We start from the raw sequence: 21,043 nt of genomic DNA on the forward strand, positions 1-21,043 counted from the left end.
CATTACCCACATTTTTGTGACCGCTGGTGCGTATTTGGGATTTTACCATGGAACTCAAACTCATTTGGGAGCATCTCATTTGGGATTAGCAAACTTTAATGTCAAAGAGCATCACTGGTAAGGAGAGTTGGAACTGTTGCCACAATCCAGAGACCAAAAAGCAGTCTTTGCAGTGGAAAAGCCTGGCATGTTAGCTCAGGAGCCCACCTAGTGAATGCTTGTCGTTTTGTACAACATTTACAGAGTAATGCTGTCTGAGTTAGTCTCCCAGGGTCAGACTGTAAAGGCAGAGTTCTGCTGTTACGTCCTGAGGCATTTGAGGGCGCGTATTCAGCACAAACGACCTGAACTGTGGTGCAATGAAATGTGGGTGCTGTGTGAGCATGGTGACTATGCACAAGTTTTTTACCACAACAACACAATCTTCACTCCGCATCTGCACCACTCGCCAAATTTCCCTCTCTGCGCCTTCTTCCTCTGCCCCAGAAAGAAATCCAAGTTAAAGGGTCGCCGTTTTGACACGCTTTAGCAGATTCAACACCCATCACAGACGGTACTTGATATGTACAGAGCAGAATTTCCAGGTACCGTTTCAAGCACTAGGAGTAACGTATCACTGTGCAGGGTGACTAATTTCACACAGCGGTCTGACAGATTTAAATTAGGTGTGATTTTTGCTTTTTATAGGTGCAGTCTCTGAACTTTTTGATCGCACTTTGTATATCATCCATTGTAGAGAAAGACCGCATACAGAGATCATACCATCATTATGTGAAACTGCTTTACCTGCTGCTGACCTCAACAATTGCAAGCCTGTGCCTGCAATTCTTCACACTTGTCATTTTATCACGTAAAGCTTAAATGAGTGAAAGCAATCATAGCATGATCACGGCAGTCATATAATTATCGGCGTTTTGTTTTCCATCAACACGGACTCATTTAATTTCTCCATCTACTCATTTTTTGTGCACATTAAGCTGCTTCTTGGCTCAATTCCAACTTTTGCACTGTCACTGCCAGTACTTCAGGTGAGAGTTCAGGTCATAGTGCTGCATGCTTTCTGTTTGGAGTGTATGCCCATCTCGCCCTCAACTTATTTCCCATCCACTTTGCTTCTTCTTTTTTTTCCCCTTGCTAATCTAATGACTTTATGACGTATTTGCATCTCTGTGTGCCTTGCTGCTTTCCTGGATAGTTTGGTCCCCAAGATATAGAGCAAATGCTTGAGGTATGTTCAACTAAACATACTAATTCAAAAGTTTGAAGAAGATAGTTTTAGTGTCCGTACCCCTTCATATTCCTTTACTTCTACCTCAGCTTGTAAGATTAATTAGTTCTGAAATGCAGACTTATATCCTAGCAGATTAAGTCTTCTGTCTAATCTTTAACTGTGTGTTTCTGGAATGTCATTTCGGTGTGATGCTTCGAATGGCATGCTGATTAGAAAACAGGATTAAGTTTGTTCCCAATCTAAGCTGCCTGTCTATTAAATGCGACAGAGGGAGGAGCGGAAGATGCTGAGAGAGCTGAAGGTGTTTTTAGATCAACTGGAAAGAGATGTGCTGCGAGCCCAAGGGGCAGAGGGAAACCTCACCGACAAATATCAGGTGAGGTTATGTGTGGAATTACAGAAATGCATTCCTACATTCACAGGAGATGTTTTTCAACATGCGAGTCTCCTGATGTTTTTCAGGCATTTAAGAGCTTCCGTGTACAGTACGAAATGAAGAAAAAGCAAACAGATCCACTGCTGCAGCCAGTTCACAAGGAAGGCAAGCTCTCCGTGGATCAAGCTCTGGTCAAACAGGCCTGGGACCGTGTGTCTGCCAGGGTAATTGTACTGCATGCTTCTGTACAACATGAATAATTCATAACTAAGCCACAAAGAAAAACAGAATTAATTATGATGATTAATCAGACGTAGATTAAACAAAACATGAGGATTAATAATAGATCATTGTCTCTTTTAATTTGTCATTGCTAAATAAATTGCATCATCACTCTGGAAGCTGATAGAAACACATGTCGGGGTTCTTCTATTTACTCTGTGCCAGTGAAAGTTCATTGGGGTGTAAGTGATTGAATCAGCTTGTTCAGAGGGGAGGAGATGGGAACAGAGGCCGTTTTGTTCATCGGGCAGTCCTCCTCTCTGGGCATCTCCAGCTTGTCTAGACTGGCATAAAACTCTTTTGTAGCCTGATTGCTTGAGAACATGTGGAAACATTTTGATAAGCATAGCCTGCTCTTGCTTTGGTAGAGTGCTTTTTTTAAAATGGATGTCAATTGCAGCTGCTGGACTGGCACATCCATCTGGACAAGTCCCTGCCTGGTCCTCTGGGAGTGATCGGAGCCTGGCTTCACAGAGCAGAGATGGCTCTGAGAGAGGACATTCCCATCCAACACGCTCATGAGGAGACAGCCAATGTTCTTCACAGAAAACTGGAGCAGCATAAGGTAAGGTCGCATGCCTTTCGGTGTATTTGGATGCCTATCATACTACTAGCATCGTTTAATCGAAGTACATTATAATGCAAAAGCAATGAAGGCATAATTTTCTTTAATTCTGCAGGAAGTATTAAAAAACTTGGAATCACACCGGCAGCCCTTCCAGCAGATACACAGGGACAGATCAGTAAATGGAGTGCCTGTCCCACCTGAACAGCTCCAAGATATGGCAGAACGGTAAGATGTTTATCAAAATAATTTATATTCTTTTGTCTTATGAGGTAATTTTATGCACACAACAAAATCAATTTGATGTTTTCAGTATTTTTCTGCACTACATTCCTTAAAACCAAAGCAAAAACCGAATGACAATTGTTTAATTTGCAGGTTCAACTTTGTGTCTACATCATCACACGCTCACTTAATCAAAATGGAATTCTGGGAAATGAAGTATCGACTGATGGCATTTCTTATGCTGGCTGAGTCAAAGCTCAAGTCCTGGATCATTAAATATGGCCGACGGGATTCAGTTGAACTCCTGTTGCAAAGCTACCTTGTAAGTTGAAATCATTCTCATTGTAGTTGCAGTATTTGAATGGTGCTGCATCTGTCAGACCATCTCATGTTTGTCTTTCTGTTCCAGACTTTCATTGAAGGCCACAGATTTTTCGAGCAATATGAGATAATCTTCACATCCCTCAAACACGCTGCAGAGGTTTATGTTAAGTCTGACAGCTCAAGTAAGACTCCTTTCTGTTTTCTTCCCAAATTGTCTGTTATTTATACATGTCATATGTGTGTAAGTGTTTGTCTGGGCTCCTAGTAAACAGTCTTACTATTGATTTCATGTTACAGGGTCTAAGACCTGTAACAAAGGTAAGTCTAAAAACAGTTTGACAATGTTCAAAACCTTAATCTTGCCTGTCTCCTGAGCCATTTCTCTCTGTAAATTTGGGGCTGCACTTTTCTTTTCTAACATTCTTTGAACTCCTAGAACTGAACAATCATACTGCATTCTGCATGAAGGAGTAACCATAACTGGAATGCTATTTAAGCATGATTTTCCTGACCTAACACACAGTAACATCAACCGCCAGGCCAAATGATCATCAGATATAATCAGCTGCTCTTAGTAACAATGTTGATTTTGAGCTAAAATGCTCTTGTTCAACATTTTACTTTCAGTTGATGAAGCAGAAGGGGTGAGCAAATTCCTCAATGATACTACGGCTCAGTGGAAGAACCTGGCTTTGGAGGTGCGGAGTGTTCGCAGCATGCTGGAAGAGGTGATTGCTAACTGGGAAAAGTATAGTAGCACAGTGGCAGCTCTGCAGGCCTGGCTGGAAGATGCTGAGCAGATGCTCAACCAATCAGAGAATGCCAAACGTGTAAGTACGTTCAAGGATACTAGTGAAAAGAGAATGTGTCTGATTGGCCATAGGATGTGCAGTTGAACTCCCTGTGTTTCCTCTTTGTTGCAGGATTTCTTCAGAAACCTTTCTCACTGGATCCAGCAGCACATGGACATGAATGATGCTGGGAACTTCCTCATTGAGACATGTGACGACACGGTCTCACGGGATCTGAAGCAGCAGCTTCTGCTGCTGAACGGAAGATGGAGGGAGCTGTTTGTCAAAGTCAAACATGTAAATGCAATGCTTTCGATATATAAATGTGCCACCAAAGCAGTTTTGATAATACAGGTGCATTTAAAACATTTTTTTAAATCACATACCGTCTTCTTCCATTTTATTGGCAGTATGCAAGAGCAGATGAGGTGGACAAGCTGAGACAAGACTACCAAGATGGGATTAATACCTTGAAAATGTTCATGGATGCAACCAATGAGAAGATGACTGCTCCTGTCCAAGTATCTTTCCTAAATGTCAGAGCCTTTGCTCAAGATGTTGAGGTAAATAGCCTGTACTCTTATCATCTCTCTCCGTTCCACAAATTCTTAATCTCTGTTCTGCATGTTATAATAAGATATTTTTCAACTCCCAATAGGAAATCAAGCACAAAGTGCCAGCTATGGAAGCTGCATGTAAAGCAGCCAGCCGTACTGCTCAGCTGTTGACCAAAGACACACCACAAGAGGAAGTTTCACAGATGATGGCTGTGATGGCTTCGATTAAAGAGCAGCTGAGTAAGGTGTGTGCATGTCAATATGCATTCGGTGTCTCTTCTTCATTTTCTCATGTGTGAAAACCTCATTGTAGTTAAACTGATGTGGAGATTCAAGACTGATATTGTTGTCCAGTGTGTGTAGAAGGCGTTCAGAGCTTGTAATTCTTGCCAGTATTTATTATTAAGGTCTGCCAGTTCTCATAAGATACAAATTACTGTTTTTAATAACATGTAAAGCTACAGTTTCTTGTTCTGAAAATATTCTGCAGTTTATAAAACTTGTTCCTACTGAGACTAATGAAACATCTGTTACATCTCACAGTTACTTTTTATTTGTGATGCCGCTGATTTAAGATCAAAATAACACTTCCATCAACATGCTGTCTTCCAACCAGATAAGGGAGAGATGTTTACCTTTGCTAAGGGAGTCTCAGTCCCTTTTACCTCCACTGGAAGAAATGGAGAAGAACATCACAGGCTTCTACCAAGCTCTGGAGAAGGCTAGTCATATCACCAGCACCCCTGATTCTGAGGGACCAGTAGATTTCAAACAGAAATGCCAGGTGAGTAATATAATTTGCACTAAAATTTCACTAAATGACTTTAAAATAGATAAAGAAATTTGTAGCATTTCAGTTTGTCATTTTCTGCAAGACTATTTTCAGAGAATATATGAATAAATGTCTATTACTCTGCTTGTCATTTAACACTACAGGAGCTGGTGACCTTCACTCATAGCTGTAAGAAATGTCTGACAGTAATAGAGAGAAACCACCAAACCATTCAAAAAATAATGAACAGCAGTAAAACCCTGCAGCACATGGACATGAGTCTTCTGCAGAAACGAGTAGCAGACCTGCAGACCTCCTCACAGGTAAAACCCTCAACCTTCTGCAGTTCAACACATTAACCTTTAGAAGTGTCTAAAAATGACTTGTTTTTGTGTTTAGAACATGATTAAGGAATCCACAGAGTGGCGAAAACACGTGGAGGCAAACAGCTGCCTCATGAAGAGGTTTGATGAGTCACGGGTAGAGCTGGAGAAGGTTCTTAAAATGGCGCAGAACTGTCTGACAGAAAGAGGCAACCCAGAGGAGCTGCTTAAGAAACACACAGTAAGAGCCTTGTGTGATATTCTGATTGTTTTTCACCTCTTACAGTTGTGTGTTTTTTTTTTTTTTTTTAACAAGAGAAGCTGCTGATGAGTCATCCAAAACATATGGATACAAACATACTAGTTCCAAGGTTGAAAGAGCCAACTGTAGCTGTACATACAATGTAGAATGTTACACAAGCAGCGCTGGAACAACATGGAACAAATCCACAAACAGAAAAAATCAAATAGACAGGCCTTGGTGAACACAGCCTCTGCTTAGGCCAATGCTTGGTGCAATTTTATAAAAACTGGTGCAACAAAATTTGAAAGGTTTTTACTGTGCTGATGTTCCAGTTTGCCACCAAATGTCATGAAATTTGGCTTGGTAGTTTAATTTTGCTGACAAATAGATACAAAGACAACCAAATCCACACACACTGCATCAGTTCTTACCTTGGTGCAGGGTCTAGAGAATAATTACAGTAGGATGTATATTAATGAGACTCAACCTATCCTGATGATGTTTTTTGCAGGAATTCTTTGGACAGCTCGACCAACGGGTCTTGAACACATTCCTCAAGGCTTGTGATGAGCTGACAGATATTCTGCCGGAGCAGGAGCAGCAGTCACTGCAGGAAACGGTCAGGAAGCTGCATAAACACTGGAAGGTTGGTGCCATGTATCTAATGTATTACTATGAAAAATCACCGTATTCATTTTGCAAATCTCCCACAGCCCTGTGTATAACAAATACAGAAAAATATCCTTAAAACTTACAAGAATGTTTGCTAATAATCCATTTGTACATATTTAACAATTTAATGTTATCATAATGCAAACAAACAAAAAAAACACTTTAATTTTTACTGCCACATATGAATCTATATTTGTATAGTTTTGTATAGCTGTCCAAAATGTTACTTGTTACAAACTGCACTGCCCTGAATCTGACTTCATAGCTGTTGCCCTTCTCCTTTGCCAGGACATTCAGACAAACTCCCCCTTTCACCTGCTGCACCTGAAAGTGGAGGTCGAGAAGAGCAAGCTGATGCTGTCCCTGCAGGAGTGCCAGGCAGAGGTGACCAGAGAAAACCGCCACCTGGCCAGCATGGGCAGCGAGAGGCTCATCAAGGAGCACAGGGTAACAATAAGCACAGTGTAGCTGGCTGAGTTACATGTATTGATTAACAGACTGTGAAATAATTCAGTGCCAATTCACTGCCTCGTACAGTAAGCAGTGTGGGAAGATTTTCATGATATCGATCCTTCCGAAAGACCTGAAGCTTTTCCGCTTTCAACCAAATACTATCCTCGATTGGCAGCGTTTTGTTGTCTTGGATTCACATAAATCTTCCACTGTGTAAAAATGGCTTTCTGGCTTTCAGGCCTTCTTCAGGGAAAAGGGCCCTCAGTCCATATGTGAGAAGAGGCTGCAGCTGATGGAGGAACTTTGCCAAAAACTCCCCGAGGGCGACCCAGCTCACCAAACCTTGGAAACAGCGAGAAAGGACTTTGCTGAGGTCCGGGAGGAAATCGAGAACACCCATCAGAAGCTAATGCAGCACCCAGAAAAATGGAAGGACTACAATGCAAGGTGCTGCAAACTTATGCTTATTTTGGTGAATTCCCTTTTTTTAGTAAGTTTTTGTGAAGGTGTTGCAGTGGTTATGTCTTACATAAATCCAAGAAAACACAGGAATTGTGGTGTAGAATTGTCCATTGTAGTAACAATAGAACAGTGTGCTGTGCATTCCCAGGCTGTGTCATACATTTTTTACATTTTTTTTAAAGTAATCATGTTAAAATTCCTTTAGTCTAGTGAAATACAGAACAGCAATTGTAGTTTTCAGTGCTGATGTGTCTGATAGATGGCAAATCATTATTGGAAAGTTTTGATCCTTTATACATTCTTATTCACATCCCTAATGACACACACTACCCGCCAAGAAGCAGGAAACATAATTTATTTTTTATAGCACAATCTAGTTAGCCCTGATATGTACGTATATTTTAGAGAAAATCACTATTATTATTCCTGACATCTTTTTGAACTTGCATAAGGTTTTTTCTTTATATTGTCATACAGGTATGCTGAACTCTCCTGCTGGCTGATATCTAAAGAAAGCCAACTGCGTCTGCTGAGAAACAGAGCCAACGACCCCAGAAAATATGGCCAAGTGAAGGCGACCATCATGGTGAGTTTGTCCCTTTTATAAACTTCAAACTATCCACCAACATTCTCCTCCTCACCTCTTCTGTGGTGGGTCACTTGAGCTGTACCACTAACTTGTCAATGTCACCTGTGAGGAGATAAAACTGTAGAACTGCTTTGCGTCAAATGAGTCTTTTGTCCGCATGTCTTGTATCACACTCTGTTGCTGCGTGCAGGAGCTGAGAAATGATGCAGAGCTACAGGAGGGGAATCTCGGCTGGTTGAAAGCCCGTATGGCCGCACTGATTGAAATCTGTGCTGACAGCGATGCCCAGAGGCAAGGAAGTGCACTGAGCAAGCTCTCCACTGATTTTAAGAGTCTTCTTGCTTCTCTCATAGAGGTGGGTGAAGTTCTCACGTTTTATTAAGGTGCCAGACAAAATTTGACACTATGCTCCCTCTGGGACTCTATAGTGTGCTGCTGAAATACTTTAATCTACCTGAAAAGCACAGGCAGAAGCAAATATGTCATAATAATATGTTTAAAACAGGAGTGCATATTGTTAGAAGATTCATACATCTGTCATTATCCCACTTTCACTTAAGACACCTCTTGAAGTCCATGTAAAGCAGTGAAAAAAGGTGTTTTAAGTTTAAACTCTTATTAACTATCCAGACAAATGTGAATGATTCTACCAAATTAGGTTTCAAATTCTGAAAAAAAAAGTAGTAGGAGATGGTTGGCTTGGCCCCGTTCACCAGTAAGCATGGATTATCTATGAATCCTATTGATGAAAGTTTATAAGACTACCCAGTGTAAAGTGGCTATGCATCAATGTGGCTCTTGTGTTAGAACATAATGTTATAGTGTTATGGGAAGGGGTCATTCAAAGTGTAGCTCTAGTGTGTTGTCAAGCTCTGTTTTGTGGCCTGCTGAAAAAATCCTGAACACAGAACTCTACAATTAGGTAGTACATGGTTCACAGTTTTGTCACATGTTTTTATTAGTACTGTACAATGTGTTTAGAAACAAATCTGTGGATATCTTCACTGAAAACATGAAACCATAGTAAAAAATGCTCCACAGACATGTTCCACTCAAGAAAAGCTAATACTAAGAATTGTTACTATCCACATCAGAGTTCTTATACATTCATATTTTGTACATATTGAATAATATAGTGCAGGCCTATACACAGGCTTTCACCATCAATTCTGATTACTGTTTGTCACATTTATGTAATTTCACATTATTTCGTATCTGGTAGTAAGTATCATTTGTGAAAGTCTTCTAAATTTGTCTGTCATATCCTCTAACAGGCTGAGAAGATGGTGCTGGCTGTGGGTGATTGTGTACAGTTCAGGGAAGAGGTACAAACTACCTTGGACGACCTTGTTCAGGGCCAGAAAGAAGCCCAGGCTGAAGTTACCAAAATACTGGACTGTTCAACTGCTAGAGAAGCCCAACAACTGCTGCTTGTCCACCAGGTACTGTAGAACTCCTGTTAACCTGATATAACTTGTCTTAGTGTTTAGCTTGTTTAGCGTTTGCTCATTGCTATTAAATATAGATGATTTTTTTTACTATTTACTATCTAATTTGACTGTGTCTCCCTGCCCATAGCAACTGTTAAAGCGACTGAAGCTGAAGAGAAAAGATGTCCAGCAGCTGATCACCAGAGGCCAGCAGCTCCAGGCCGAGGAGGGACTGGGCGAGACTCTGCAGCAGGACCTGCAGAGCTTAGAGAACACACTCAGCAAAATGGAACAGAATATGGATTCACAGGAGCAAAGCCTCGAGGTGAGAAATACTGAAATAGAAAGTGATTCCGGAAAGCTTCGATAAACTTATATTTCACTGTAGATAAAATCAGCAGCGTAGCTCTGAATACTAACCTACAGCTACAAAAATAGAATGAAGATGGTTTTACTGCGTTCTTTGCTAAATAGTGTTAAAACAGACACCTCCACCTCATATTGCTTGAGCTGTTCTTCTTTATTTTTCCTAAAAGTCAGAATGGTATCTTGTGACATGCTGCACTGATTTATTACTGTAAAATGAGAATATGATGAGGCATTGTCTGGATGTTAGCTTAATCTTGACACTTTTCATCTCCTGATCAGTTTATTATTGAGTTATGGCACTATCAATTGTCTCCTTCCTCAATTTCCTGAACCCCTTCACTCTTAATTGAGTAAAGTGTCAGAATTAGATCTGTCAGTAGCTGAAACACTGTTTATTTAATCTCTGCTATAATATGCTCTCAATAGTTTTGTTGCCTTCCAAGCTTGTGTGCATCTGCTGCGCAATGTTTTGACACTGGTTTATCAACTTTTTGCTTCTCTTTGCATTTTTAACATCAACCTGTGCATCTAGACTGTAAATGAAAATAAGCCCTTTTGCCTAATTTTTGCACAATAACATCGTATCACTAAAGAAATGTGTTTCCTTCTATAAATATATACATAAAGTGTAACACTTAAATGAAATGATCAGCTGTTGATCGAAAAAGCTTCCAGTTGGAAAGTACTAGAGGGATTCCTGTTAATGCAGCAGGTTTTGCAGATGTAGCATTCATGGAAAATGTTCGGAGTGGAGGGTAGAAAGGTCTTCTTGATATTTTCCGCTGCAGGGAATTGCTTTCTGAGGCATTACGGTGCTTTAAGACGATAGCGACGCTGTGAGTCAGTCTTCTTACCCTTAATGATGCTATTGTTGGATGTTGACAACACAGGGGTAATAATCTTGAAATGGAAACTTTGTTGGACCTTTTTGTGCCACAGGTCCATGTAAAAGATCCTCATTAGGGTGTGCAACAGTGAAATGAACGTTTCTGGCTGTCAATAGCTGAACAGTTCATGTGCAGTGGAGTGAGGTGCTGGCAGAGGATTATCTTTGTGAGCTCTGTAAATATGCTCATCGCCCCACTGATAAGGCCATAAAATGACAGTGGCATCTGCATACATAATGGTATTGTGTGAGATGGTTTAGCAAATACAGTCATGTGTCAGTTTTTTCTTTGGTGGTGATCTTGATCTGGGATTTCTGCTACTGGATTAGGGCTGAATGATGTGTACTGTAAATAACACCATATTGCGATTATTTTGACGGATGTTGCTCAGCGAGGATGCTAATTTTTATTTTTTCTGCTGGAGCAAATATAAAACTGATGATGTACCAGACAAACAGGTTCCCTCATGACTAGAGAATATGATTTGTAGGCATCTCTGTAGCACCACAATCCTTCATTTATAATCGTACGTTGTGACATGTTTTTGCTCCTGCGATTTGGATATGACATTTATCATATTGCAAGCTTGATAATGTTTTGATTAATTGTTCAACACATGCCTTGAATTATTTTCCTGCTTGAATGTAAAAGCATTTATACTACATTCAAGTGCTAGTGATAGTTGCAAGATGTAATATCAGAACTAAAGAGGGTGGTTTGTTTGATGAAGAAACATATTATTAGTGTCTCTTCCAGTTTTTGTTGTTATACATTTTAGAAGTTTCAATCAGACTCCTGTGCACTGCTAAACTTGCGGATATATATTAATTAGTGCAGTGTTTTGGTGCTAGACTTTGATCAGCAGGAAAAAAACACACACAAAAAAAAACAACTTTCAGATATCCCAGTTACTTTATCAGGCACAGACGTGAGACAAATTTCTTCGGTTCAAATACATTTTATAAGTAAATAAATGGCAATAGAAATGTAGTTGATTGGTTTGATGTCAATCATTTTGGATCATTGGATCATCAGGTCACACTGGCAGCCTGGCAGGAGTTTGACAGCCAACAGGAAGCAGTTCATGAGTTTGTCAACAAAGCTCGCTCGTCAATGGAGAGAGACCTGAACTTCAGCAGTCCAGAGAGCCTGGCGGTTGAACTCGACCAGGCCAGAGTGAGTACATTTTACTTCTAGGTAAATATCCTGTGGTTGAATCTCAACACTGTAAAAAATAATACTAAAATTTGCCATTTTGTAACCAGGTGTTGTTGAAGCAGTGCGAAGCCGAGGCCTTGCACATGAACACGTTGCTGAAGAGAGCGACGGAAATCCAGCTCGGTCCGAAAAACAAGACTCTGCTTTCACAACAAGCTCGTTCCCTCAGCGAGCAAGTGGACAAAGTGGAGGCTGGACTGAAAAAAGAGTAAGATGATGGATTAGATTCAATTTACTGTCAGATAGTGTTTCCAAATACTCTGTGGCTTTTCCGCATTGCGATACCAGATGAATTGAGCAAAAAGGAAAACTGACATTGTAATGAAGACATATTTGAATGTCAGTTGAGAGTATTTTTGTCTGATGAATGACCTGACTCACTCTGACAGACCCATATATTCTCTGGTAAATCTTATTATCTATCTTACATGAATACCACAGTTTATTGGCAACTATTGCTCAGGTAATTTATGATTTTTTTTTTACTCTTGTGCCCCAGTGTGAAGACTCTGGAAGACATGAAAGATCAGTGGGATCGGTTCGGAGCTGGATTTGAGGCCTTTTCCTTGTGGATATCTGACAAGGAAAAGCAGCTGGACGTAATGAAGTCTTCTACTTTGCCTCTTGCGGAACAGATCAGCACAGTTAAGGTACAGTACTGTCTCCTGAAGTTACAGCCCTCTCACACTGTGTACCTACAGTAATCTTAGCCAGCAAGCTTAAACCACAAAACCAGAACACTACAGTGTAAATCAATAAGGCCTTCTTAAGGAGACATTGGCATCAGTGTCGCAGCTTTGCTTTGTCCAAGCACTGACAGACTGTCTCTGTTTTTGACACCCACATCAGCCCTCTGTCTTAAACACAAACGTAGAGGAGGAACTATTTATGAGGTCTGTGGTTTGTGTTTGACTTTGTAGTTTCAGTGCTGCTGGCATGCTCAATGCTGTCCCAATTAGACACAAGTCTGTCTTTAGTATGAAGTGTAACTTTTTACTATTAAACTTTCAGTTTAGGTGTTTTTGATGGTTATAATCATGGCTTTTCCTGCACCTTCAATCAGGTTTCAGTCAGCACCAAAAAATGGCATCAAATGAGACTAAAAGTAGTACTTTTTTTAGTTTTAGTAATATTAATAATTTACTCAAGCATCATAGATATTTTAGTTTATCAAATGGACAAAAATATATTTAGATTTCTGTCAATCAAGTTTACCGTCATGTGTAAGTAGCCCCCTAAAAGCCCATTCTGAACCAAGGAAAGCCTTGATTAGGATGATTTGCTCTATTATGTGAAAATGCCACTCACAATATAGATTTTGATTTAAATTTCAGCTGTTAAATTCTAGGTTTGAAGAACAACTTGACCAATTTTTCACTTTAAGTGTGTTTACAGGTGTTAGCTCCTGAGAGATTTGAGCAAAGTCTGATAAATTATGTCAAGTGACTCCACTTGAGTCAGTGTTGGTAGTTGCTGATCATCATTTCTGATTAAGAGGCTACATTAGCTGCTACTAGCATAAGACACCCAGATCTCACTGCTGTTTCCTGATTGGTCACTAAGCTGGTTCACAAGACTTATCTACATGTTGCCACAAAGACCTGCTCATTGTGAGACCTGAAGCTTGAAATACCTCCTTTTTTGTACAAGTTTATGTACATCACACTCTTTTCTTCTAAGTTTAGAGTGAAAAATGATCTTTTGTTTGTTGTTCTCATTGAAGCAGTGTTCTTGAAAAAGGGGGCAACTGGTTGCAACGTGCATTCTTATTTTGTTGAATTGCAATGTAAGTTGTTTTTTTACGCAGTAATATGAATAATGCATGAAAGGGAGCTCTGTTACAGTATCTATCTCAAGCGTGGGTGAATTATTGTAAACTTTAAATCTGAAACCAGACCCTTCACTTGTCTAGCAACAAGTCCAGCTGAGTCACTTAATGCCAGCGGCAGAGAAAGAAGAACCGAAGCGAGTTTAAATGATACCACTGGGCCTTTCTAAACAATAACATCCAAGTTTTTAATGAAGTCCAAGAGAAAGCAGCGTTATTCTAATGGTTTTTGGAGTTTACAAATGCTTGTCAGTAAGATAAAAGAATAGTTACTGAAAAATGACTGTTATTAGAAAGACGTTTACAAAAAACGTTCTTTTTGAAGTCACGCTTCAGTTCATAATGTAACAAAGTTAAAGCATGTGATGGAGCTTTGCCACAAGAGACAACATGAAAAATGTGATTGTCACACTGTGTTTATAAAATTTTTGGCATATCATTTTAAACTCAGTATCAGACAAGCTGCATAACCTGTAGCCTTCTTTTTTTTTTTTGCTAATTGCACTGTTTCAACTTGTGATTATGATCACAAATCTATTAACTATTCGTCGCTAGTTGTATTGTATTTTTAATTTGTATTTTAATAGGGAAAAAAATCACCTCAAATCATATATATTTTTGTTTTTGCATTTTTGTATTTGTAAGATTATTAACATATAACATTATTGGTTATTGGCCACAATAAATATATAAATATAGGCTCTTTTACACTCATTTTGTGCACTATCCACTGTGAATCAGATACTGTCAAAGAAGTGTCAAATCAGTGGAGTAGTTCATTAATTTTACCACACTGAACATCTCTGCAATGCTCAGTGTCATGATGCAGTCTGCCAGCCAAAGGCCAGTGATGATCAGGTAACTTTGTCAAACATGTAGTCAAAATCACTATTGAAGTGTTCAGAAAAAGGTTCTCAAAATAAGAGTCTTCGAACAGTTTTCACAGTCTATAATGAATAATGTTTATTCACTACAGAGGCTCTAAGAACAAACATGAGTTTGTGTTACATCCTCTTATATACTTCCGTAAACTTCTTCTAAACTCTCCTCCTTTTCCTGGAAAACCACAACCCGTCTTTCTTAAAAAAACAATCAGAACTTCTCTATCATCATGTATACATGTACATGTATACATGAATTCAGTTTACACATCATGTTTTCCAGTTTTATCATTTGTTTGTGCTTAAGTTTGATCTAAACATTGTGTTTTCCAGTTTCAGCATTAGTTCAATATCAAAATCGCACAACATCAGAAAAATCCTGCTGTGTTTCACTTCTGCTAAACAGTTTTAAAAGACTCAAAGTGAACATCTCTGTTTTGCTTTTTATTGTTTTTGCAATTCCAGGCTGTTGGGAAGGAGCTTCAGGACCGAGCTCAGGTTCTTTCCCAGCTGGAGACAGACTCCCAGGCACTGGCCCAGTTTGTATCATCAGGGGAGGCGGCTCGCATCAAGGCCCGTCTGACCCAGATCGGCAGGTACTGGGAGGAGCTGAAGGAGAGTGTGCAGCAGCTTGATGGACAGCTGGAGGAAAGTTCTTCTCACCAGCAGAAGTTCAAAATGAACCTGGAGGAGGTAAATACGCTCACCGATACTGACACAATACAGTATTTACTGAAGATCTGGCTATACAATTTGTTTGTGTCTCTTCTGTCTCCCAGGTGCAAGCATCTCTTGGTGAGCTACATACGAAACTGGAGCATCCAATCAAATCCTGCACCTCCTCCTCAGAGACCTACAAAGCTCTTCAAAACCACATGGTATTCCCTACTTTTTTCCTGCTTCTTTAGTAATAAAATCACAGTACCTTTGTGCAAAACAAAATTTTTTCAGTGCTCATTTTATTAGTGAGCTGCAACGTCTTGTATCTCTGTGGCAGTGATTCAGTTCACTGGAAATGCTTTGTGCGTCACTGTCATGTTTTGTTGTTCCCCAGGATGTCTGTCAGTGTCTGGAGAGGCTGAAGGGAACCCTGCTGTCGCTGTCAGCTGGAGCCCGACGACTCAGTGACAAAGAGCAAGCAGAGAGGACGGTGACGGTACTGAACACCAGCTATGAGGAAAACGTACAGGAGGCAAAGGACAAACAGAGCACTCTGGAGAACCTGCTGTCTCTCTGGCAAAAGTATGAATTATGAAACAGAGAATGACCCTAACATAATGCAGGATTTTGATGCCATATCAAATGAAGAAATGTTGATAGTTAACTTAACCTGGTCAGATAGATACAATACAAAGTGTGTTTTCTCTAGCCAGCATTGTGAATGAACTGAAAAATAAATCTTGCAGTTTGAGACACCAGTTTTTCTAATATGTTTCAGGTACGAGAAGCAACGCTCGAACTTTCTTTCCTGCTTGGAGAGAAGTGAATCTGCATCCAAACCAGAAAGTCGGTGTCTGTCAGCGGATAAAGCCAAGCTGCGCAGCGAGATGCAGGATCTGCAGGTACAGTTTATACGTATGACTGTCCTAACACTAAAATAAATCGTAAGTCAATAATATATTATTATGAATGCATAGATGAAAAAGTACATGGTTTTGCTTTCAGGCCCTGCACTCTGAGATCCAGTCCCTTGAGAGGGCTCATGTTGAATTGGCATCTCTGGGGCCTTCATTATATCCTACTGCACCTGATGAGAGAGTCAGTCAGCTGAAAGATGAGCTGGAGACCCTGAAGAGGAGATTGCATGTCCAAAATGAAATCCTTCCCCAAAGGTATAGTAAGATAGTCCAACTGAAAATTATGTTTTTTCATAGTAGTTCATCCAGATAGTAGCTTGTCTTTGACAACACCTGTCAGTATTTATACAGCAACAACACATATGTCACCTGAAAGGACTTCATTAAGGTGAAGAAATTACAAAATTACACAGACAAACACAACAAATACCAACCAAACTTTTCTTTAGATTTCCTTTAACATGCACCTTGGCAACAATGGGAGAACAAATAGCTTCCCTTTATCAGGAAAAGACCTCCAGCAGAACCAGCCTCTGGGAGGGCAGCAGTCTGACATGACCATTTGGGGTGAGGGTAAAAGGGAGAGAGAACAGAATAGCCCATAGAAAAGAGAGAGAAAAGAGCAGAATGAAAACGTGTAGCTCCACAGCCAGAAATACCTGCAGAGAGGACAAAACATAAACTACAGGAAAGAGAAAACACAACGTTAGTGACATACAGTGGCAGCATATGAATGTATAGAGAGAAAAGGAGAGGGGTTAACATTTTTATGTGTCTGGTAGGATGAAAATTCTTTAAAAATATTTAAACATGTGAATACTAATAAAATACAGCTATTGTTGTTTTGTGGTATACTGTATGTTTTGTATCCCAGTCTTTAAATGATCTGTTGTCAGTTATCAGCTGCTAGAGTTACAGTACTCCTAATGTTTGTTATGCTCATTTACATACAGACACTTACATGTACACATGGTGTAACAGTGGGGATTTTTTTTTTGTTAAATTCAATTTAATAACATTCAGAAAATATACTGGGAAAATGTTATTTATAGCAGGCTTGACTGAATTGCAGACTCACTGTGGATTCACTTTCTTCCCCAGATTCAAAGAGCTTCAGAGCCACCTATCACTGGTGGAGCAGTTTGACCAGGCGCTGCTCAAATTCTCCCAATGGAGTGAAACCATGCTCTCAAATCTGCACTCAGCTTCTCAGATCAACATTAGCAACCTGCAGTCTGCCGCCACCCAGATAAAGGTAAGAACAGAACCGCAAAGAAAATCAGCGCATACTAAGGTCACTTAAAGCCCAGAAAATAGTGCTTTGCTGCAGAGCAACGGTTGATCCTCATCACTTCCCTTTGACAGGAGACCCAGGTGGCCCTTCAGAAACAGTCCGGTGTGAGACAGAGCTTGGAGCAGCAGACCGAGAAGCTCTGTCAGTTCTGTGAGCCTGGTGATGTTCAGCTCCTCCGCAGCAGAGCAGACAGCTGCCTGCAGCCTTACCTGGAGGCCCAGCAGTTAGCTGAGCTGCAGTTAGAGTGTCTGGAGAGACTCGAGACTTTTTTACAGTCCCACAGTGTAGCAGCAGGAGTGTTACGGGGCCTGAGACAGACGGTGGAGAGTGCCGGGAGCTGGGATCGTGGAAGAGTCGAGGAGCTGCAGCAAGAACTGGCCACTGTTGTTCCAGACATTACTCAGCTGGAGACTCTCGCCATCAGTCTGGACAGCAGTCTCTGCAAAAGCCATCTCCACATCGGTGCTGATGAGGGTTCTCGTAAGACGTGCCGCATGCTGGCTGATTCACTCAGTGCTGAGCTGGATGCTGTGAGGAACTTGCTTGGTACTAAGCAGAGTGAAGCAGAAGCCCTGGGGGCGCTGTGGACTTCATTTAGACAGCGGAAAGAACAGCTGCTCAAAGCGGTGGAAGACATTGAAGAGAAAGCCGACCACCAGAGCTTCAAAGAGCCCAGCCTGCATGCTCTACAGCAGCGGTAAAGTATTACAGCAATATCTGATTTAGGTCAGTGAGGTCAGCGGCAGAGTTAGTGGGGCATTACCTTTATGTGCTAGTACCATGGGGAGGCATGAGAACACAAGCAACAATATGTTATCTCTCTGTTTGTCAGACTTCGGTTCTTTAATCAGCTGGAGGATGAGCTCCAGTCACATCAGCATGAGGAGCAGTGGTTGAGGGATAAAGGCAACCAGCTGGCTCAGAGAGACGCAGAGCTGGCCGGGGAGGTTCTGAGAGAAATCAGCCTGCTGGAGACGACATGGGAGGACACCAAGAGGCTCATCACAGAAAGGTACTGAAGGACCCCAAAAGCTTGTTTGCTTGTTTTTGCTGAATGCATTTCTATGTTAGGCATTTTGTTGTATTTTATACTTCATCTATGTGTAAGCTGGTATAGCCCGTATCTAATAAACTTCTCACTTCTGATGCCAGACAAGACCAGTGCAATATCCTTGCCGAGCTTATGAGAGAATACCAAATCCTGAAAGCCTCCATCAGCTGCATTATTGAGAGTGCTGAACCTCTGGTTGAGATAAACTCTGTTCTGAAGGACCACGAGGAAACCAAGAGATCACTAACCAAGGTTAGAACAGATGCATATTTCATCCTCAGAGTTTTGCTTTTTGGGGTTATATTCTACAATCTTTTTTTTTTTTTTTTTTTTTTTTTTTTTAAATTTTTGTCGTTTTTTTTTTCCTTCCTGGTTGGTCATTAATGTACTTTTGTTGTATTTGCTTCATTTGTAGCATGAAGGAGTGAAGGTGGAGATGGCCAGTAAGCAACATGAACTGGATCAGTTTTCCGGCAAAGGAAAGCAGCTGGTGATTGAACTAAAGAAGATCCCTGACTGTGACTTTCAAATGATGAAGAAGGACATGGAGACGCTTGTTGATCAGTGGCTGGACGTAAGTCTGACTTTATGCATTAGTGTGATGTGTTATTGTTTTGCAATCAGTGCAGCTATTTCAGGCCGTGGTTATACAGGCAGTACTTGTTCATTAGACCAATTCAGTTTATTTTATTACTTGATTTAATTTTATGTTTTATTGTCAAAGATGCTATATAAATAAAATTTATAATTGTTATCATTAATATTATTAGTATTAGCATTGGTATTATTATTAATAGTAATAGTGGTACTAATAATAATACTGGTAGGCCTGTTGAGTTTCTTATTATTGTTATCATAATATCATTATTATTAATAGTAGAAGTAGTGGTGGTGGTAGTAGTAGTAGTAGTACTAATCATGGTAGTAGTAGACAAATTAATGTACATATTTACTTTATGTGTTTTTATTGTCAAACATGCTATATAAATGAAGTTTATTAGTAATACTACTACTATTACAACTATCAAAGAAGAAGAAGAATGCTAGTAATGGTGCTATTGGGACAGTGAAGTTTCTTTTGTACTTTTTTTGTACTATTTTGTCAGTTTAGTGTCTTTGTGTTTCAACAATTCTAGCGTAACAAACTTTAGTGACTGCTTTAATTTGTTACCCAGGTGTCTGAGAAAATAGATGACAACATAGTTCGTCTGAACCAGAGTTTGGCTCTGTGGGATGATGTGCGGAAGATCAACGAAGACATTGATGGCTGGACGAGCAGCTGTGTGATGGAACTAAATGAAAGCCTGAACAACCTGAACAACAGTCAGAAGGTGTCAGGACGGCTCTCAGCATTACAGGTAGGGTAAGACGTAAGATGTCTTTGTAAAACTGGGTAATGATATGATTTTACTTTTAATGACTAACACTATATGTGGGTTAATGTTATAGCAAATAAATACCGGAATACAACAGATAGTGTGCACATTTACTCAGTAGGACATGTTCAAAAAAAATGTCTCAAATACCACAAACATCTCTGGTAAGAGACACCAAATGCCTGCTTTACATTGCAGAAATGCTTAGATGTACAGACGCTGTGTGACCACAACCACATTGTGTATTATCTTCTAGATTACTAAACAAAACTGAAAAACCAAGCCAGACTGGGTGTATTACAGCCGTTTCTCTTTTCATCCACAGGCGGAAATGGGCGAGAAGGAGCAGAAACTTGAAACCCTGCAAAGCAAAGTGTCAGAGCTGAAGAAGTGCAGTCAAAGTCAAGAAACTCCTGCCAAACTGCAGGTAATAGATGTGATTATAATCTTACCTTTTAGTTTTTCCTGAATGATTGTACTGTTTTTCAGGAATTGTACTCCATTTGCACTCACAGACCATCAGATTTTAACTCTCTGGTCCTCCTCAGTTCACCACAAACTTCTTTTTCTAATTGCGTCAGGTTTTGGAGAACGACCTGAGGAAAAAGATCAGCACTGTTCAGAAGCTACATGAGCAGGCCAGAGGAAACCTCATGGACTTCAGCACCCAGAGGAAACAGCTGGAAGACTACATCTCACAGATGTCTGCATGGCTCAAAAGCATGGAAGATTCTCTGGTTTCTTCTCCGACTGGGTCAGATCCCGAAGACATCTGCCGAGTGAAGGTAGAGCCTAAATAATAGTCACATTATAACTTAAAACCCTTGCAAAAGTGGGAAGAAGAACCTTGGTTCAATATACAGTACTGAGATGCAATGTTGTTGGTATTACAGATAGGAGGTCATTTTCTTGTAGGAAACAATGCCAACAATGTGAGCTAATCAGCTAATGTACATTTTTAAACGTGTTTTGAAGGACCTTCAGAAAGAGCTGCAAAATCAGCAGGGGAGTATTGACTCCACCAGGGAGAGCCTCAACACGCTTTGTAGAAAATATCCATCTGAGGAGCTGGCTGGTCTGGGTTCAGCTCTCACTGACCTCATCAAGACTTATGAGTCAGTGAACCAGCTTTCTGCCAGGACGCTGGTCTCACTGCAGAACTGTCTTCAGCAGCAGTTCAATGGTAAGAAGTGCAATTTATTAAGAGTTCAATCAAATAAATGGCTTTTTTGATGAGAATCCATGCCTCATCTAGTGGTCACTGAG

The 21,043-nt window shown here is 40.3% G+C and overlaps 1 protein-coding gene across 13 annotated transcripts in view; it reads left to right on the forward strand.

Annotated features, from left to right (window-relative positions):
* Positions 1–21,043, forward strand: part of syne1b (spectrin repeat containing, nuclear envelope 1b) — a 90,737-nt gene that overhangs the window by 18,812 nt on the left and 50,882 nt on the right. For 3 of the 13 annotated variants that reach the window (XM_055005701.1, XM_055005704.1, XM_055005703.1), the window contains 40 exons: positions 978–1,028; positions 1,196–1,228; positions 1,500–1,607; positions 1,694–1,831; positions 2,290–2,454; positions 2,570–2,682; positions 2,833–3,001; positions 3,089–3,185; positions 3,301–3,321; positions 3,631–3,833; positions 3,927–4,091; positions 4,205–4,357; positions 4,453–4,596; positions 4,968–5,135; positions 5,288–5,446; positions 5,523–5,687; positions 6,202–6,336; positions 6,651–6,809; positions 7,054–7,262; positions 7,755–7,863; positions 8,057–8,221; positions 9,141–9,308; positions 9,445–9,621; positions 11,588–11,728; positions 11,818–11,978; positions 12,270–12,420; positions 14,945–15,172; positions 15,259–15,357; positions 15,534–15,721; positions 15,918–16,041; positions 16,145–16,311; positions 17,158–17,311; positions 17,422–18,047; positions 18,183–18,362; positions 18,503–18,653; positions 18,817–18,975; positions 19,577–19,759; positions 20,103–20,204; positions 20,359–20,562; positions 20,753–20,960. In XM_055005701.1, coding sequence (XP_054861676.1) covers positions 978–1,028; positions 1,196–1,228; positions 1,500–1,607; positions 1,694–1,831; positions 2,290–2,454; positions 2,570–2,682; positions 2,833–3,001; positions 3,089–3,185; positions 3,301–3,321; positions 3,631–3,833; positions 3,927–4,091; positions 4,205–4,357; positions 4,453–4,596; positions 4,968–5,135; positions 5,288–5,446; positions 5,523–5,687; positions 6,202–6,336; positions 6,651–6,809; positions 7,054–7,262; positions 7,755–7,863; positions 8,057–8,221; positions 9,141–9,308; positions 9,445–9,621; positions 11,588–11,728; positions 11,818–11,978; positions 12,270–12,420; positions 14,945–15,172; positions 15,259–15,357; positions 15,534–15,721; positions 15,918–16,041; positions 16,145–16,311; positions 17,158–17,311; positions 17,422–18,047; positions 18,183–18,362; positions 18,503–18,653; positions 18,817–18,975; positions 19,577–19,759; positions 20,103–20,204; positions 20,359–20,562; positions 20,753–20,960 — 6,400 coding nt within the window. The remainder of the gene's footprint in view (positions 1–977; positions 1,029–1,195; positions 1,229–1,499; positions 1,608–1,693; positions 1,832–2,289; positions 2,455–2,569; positions 2,683–2,832; positions 3,002–3,088; positions 3,186–3,300; positions 3,322–3,630; positions 3,834–3,926; positions 4,092–4,204; positions 4,358–4,452; positions 4,597–4,967; positions 5,136–5,287; positions 5,447–5,522; positions 5,688–6,201; positions 6,337–6,650; positions 6,810–7,053; positions 7,263–7,754; positions 7,864–8,056; positions 8,222–9,140; positions 9,309–9,444; positions 9,622–11,587; positions 11,729–11,817; positions 11,979–12,269; positions 12,421–14,944; positions 15,173–15,258; positions 15,358–15,533; positions 15,722–15,917; positions 16,042–16,144; positions 16,312–17,157; positions 17,312–17,421; positions 18,048–18,182; positions 18,363–18,502; positions 18,654–18,816; positions 18,976–19,576; positions 19,760–20,102; positions 20,205–20,358; positions 20,563–20,752; positions 20,961–21,043) is intronic. The other 10 variants (XM_055005707.1, XM_055005706.1, XM_055005702.1 and 7 more) reach the window with 6 other exon arrangements.

The sequence above is a fragment of the Amphiprion ocellaris genome, chromosome 20, assembly GCF_022539595.1.
Source record: "Amphiprion ocellaris isolate individual 3 ecotype Okinawa chromosome 20, ASM2253959v1, whole genome shotgun sequence".
NCBI lineage: Eukaryota > Metazoa > Chordata > Actinopteri > Pomacentridae > Amphiprion > Amphiprion ocellaris.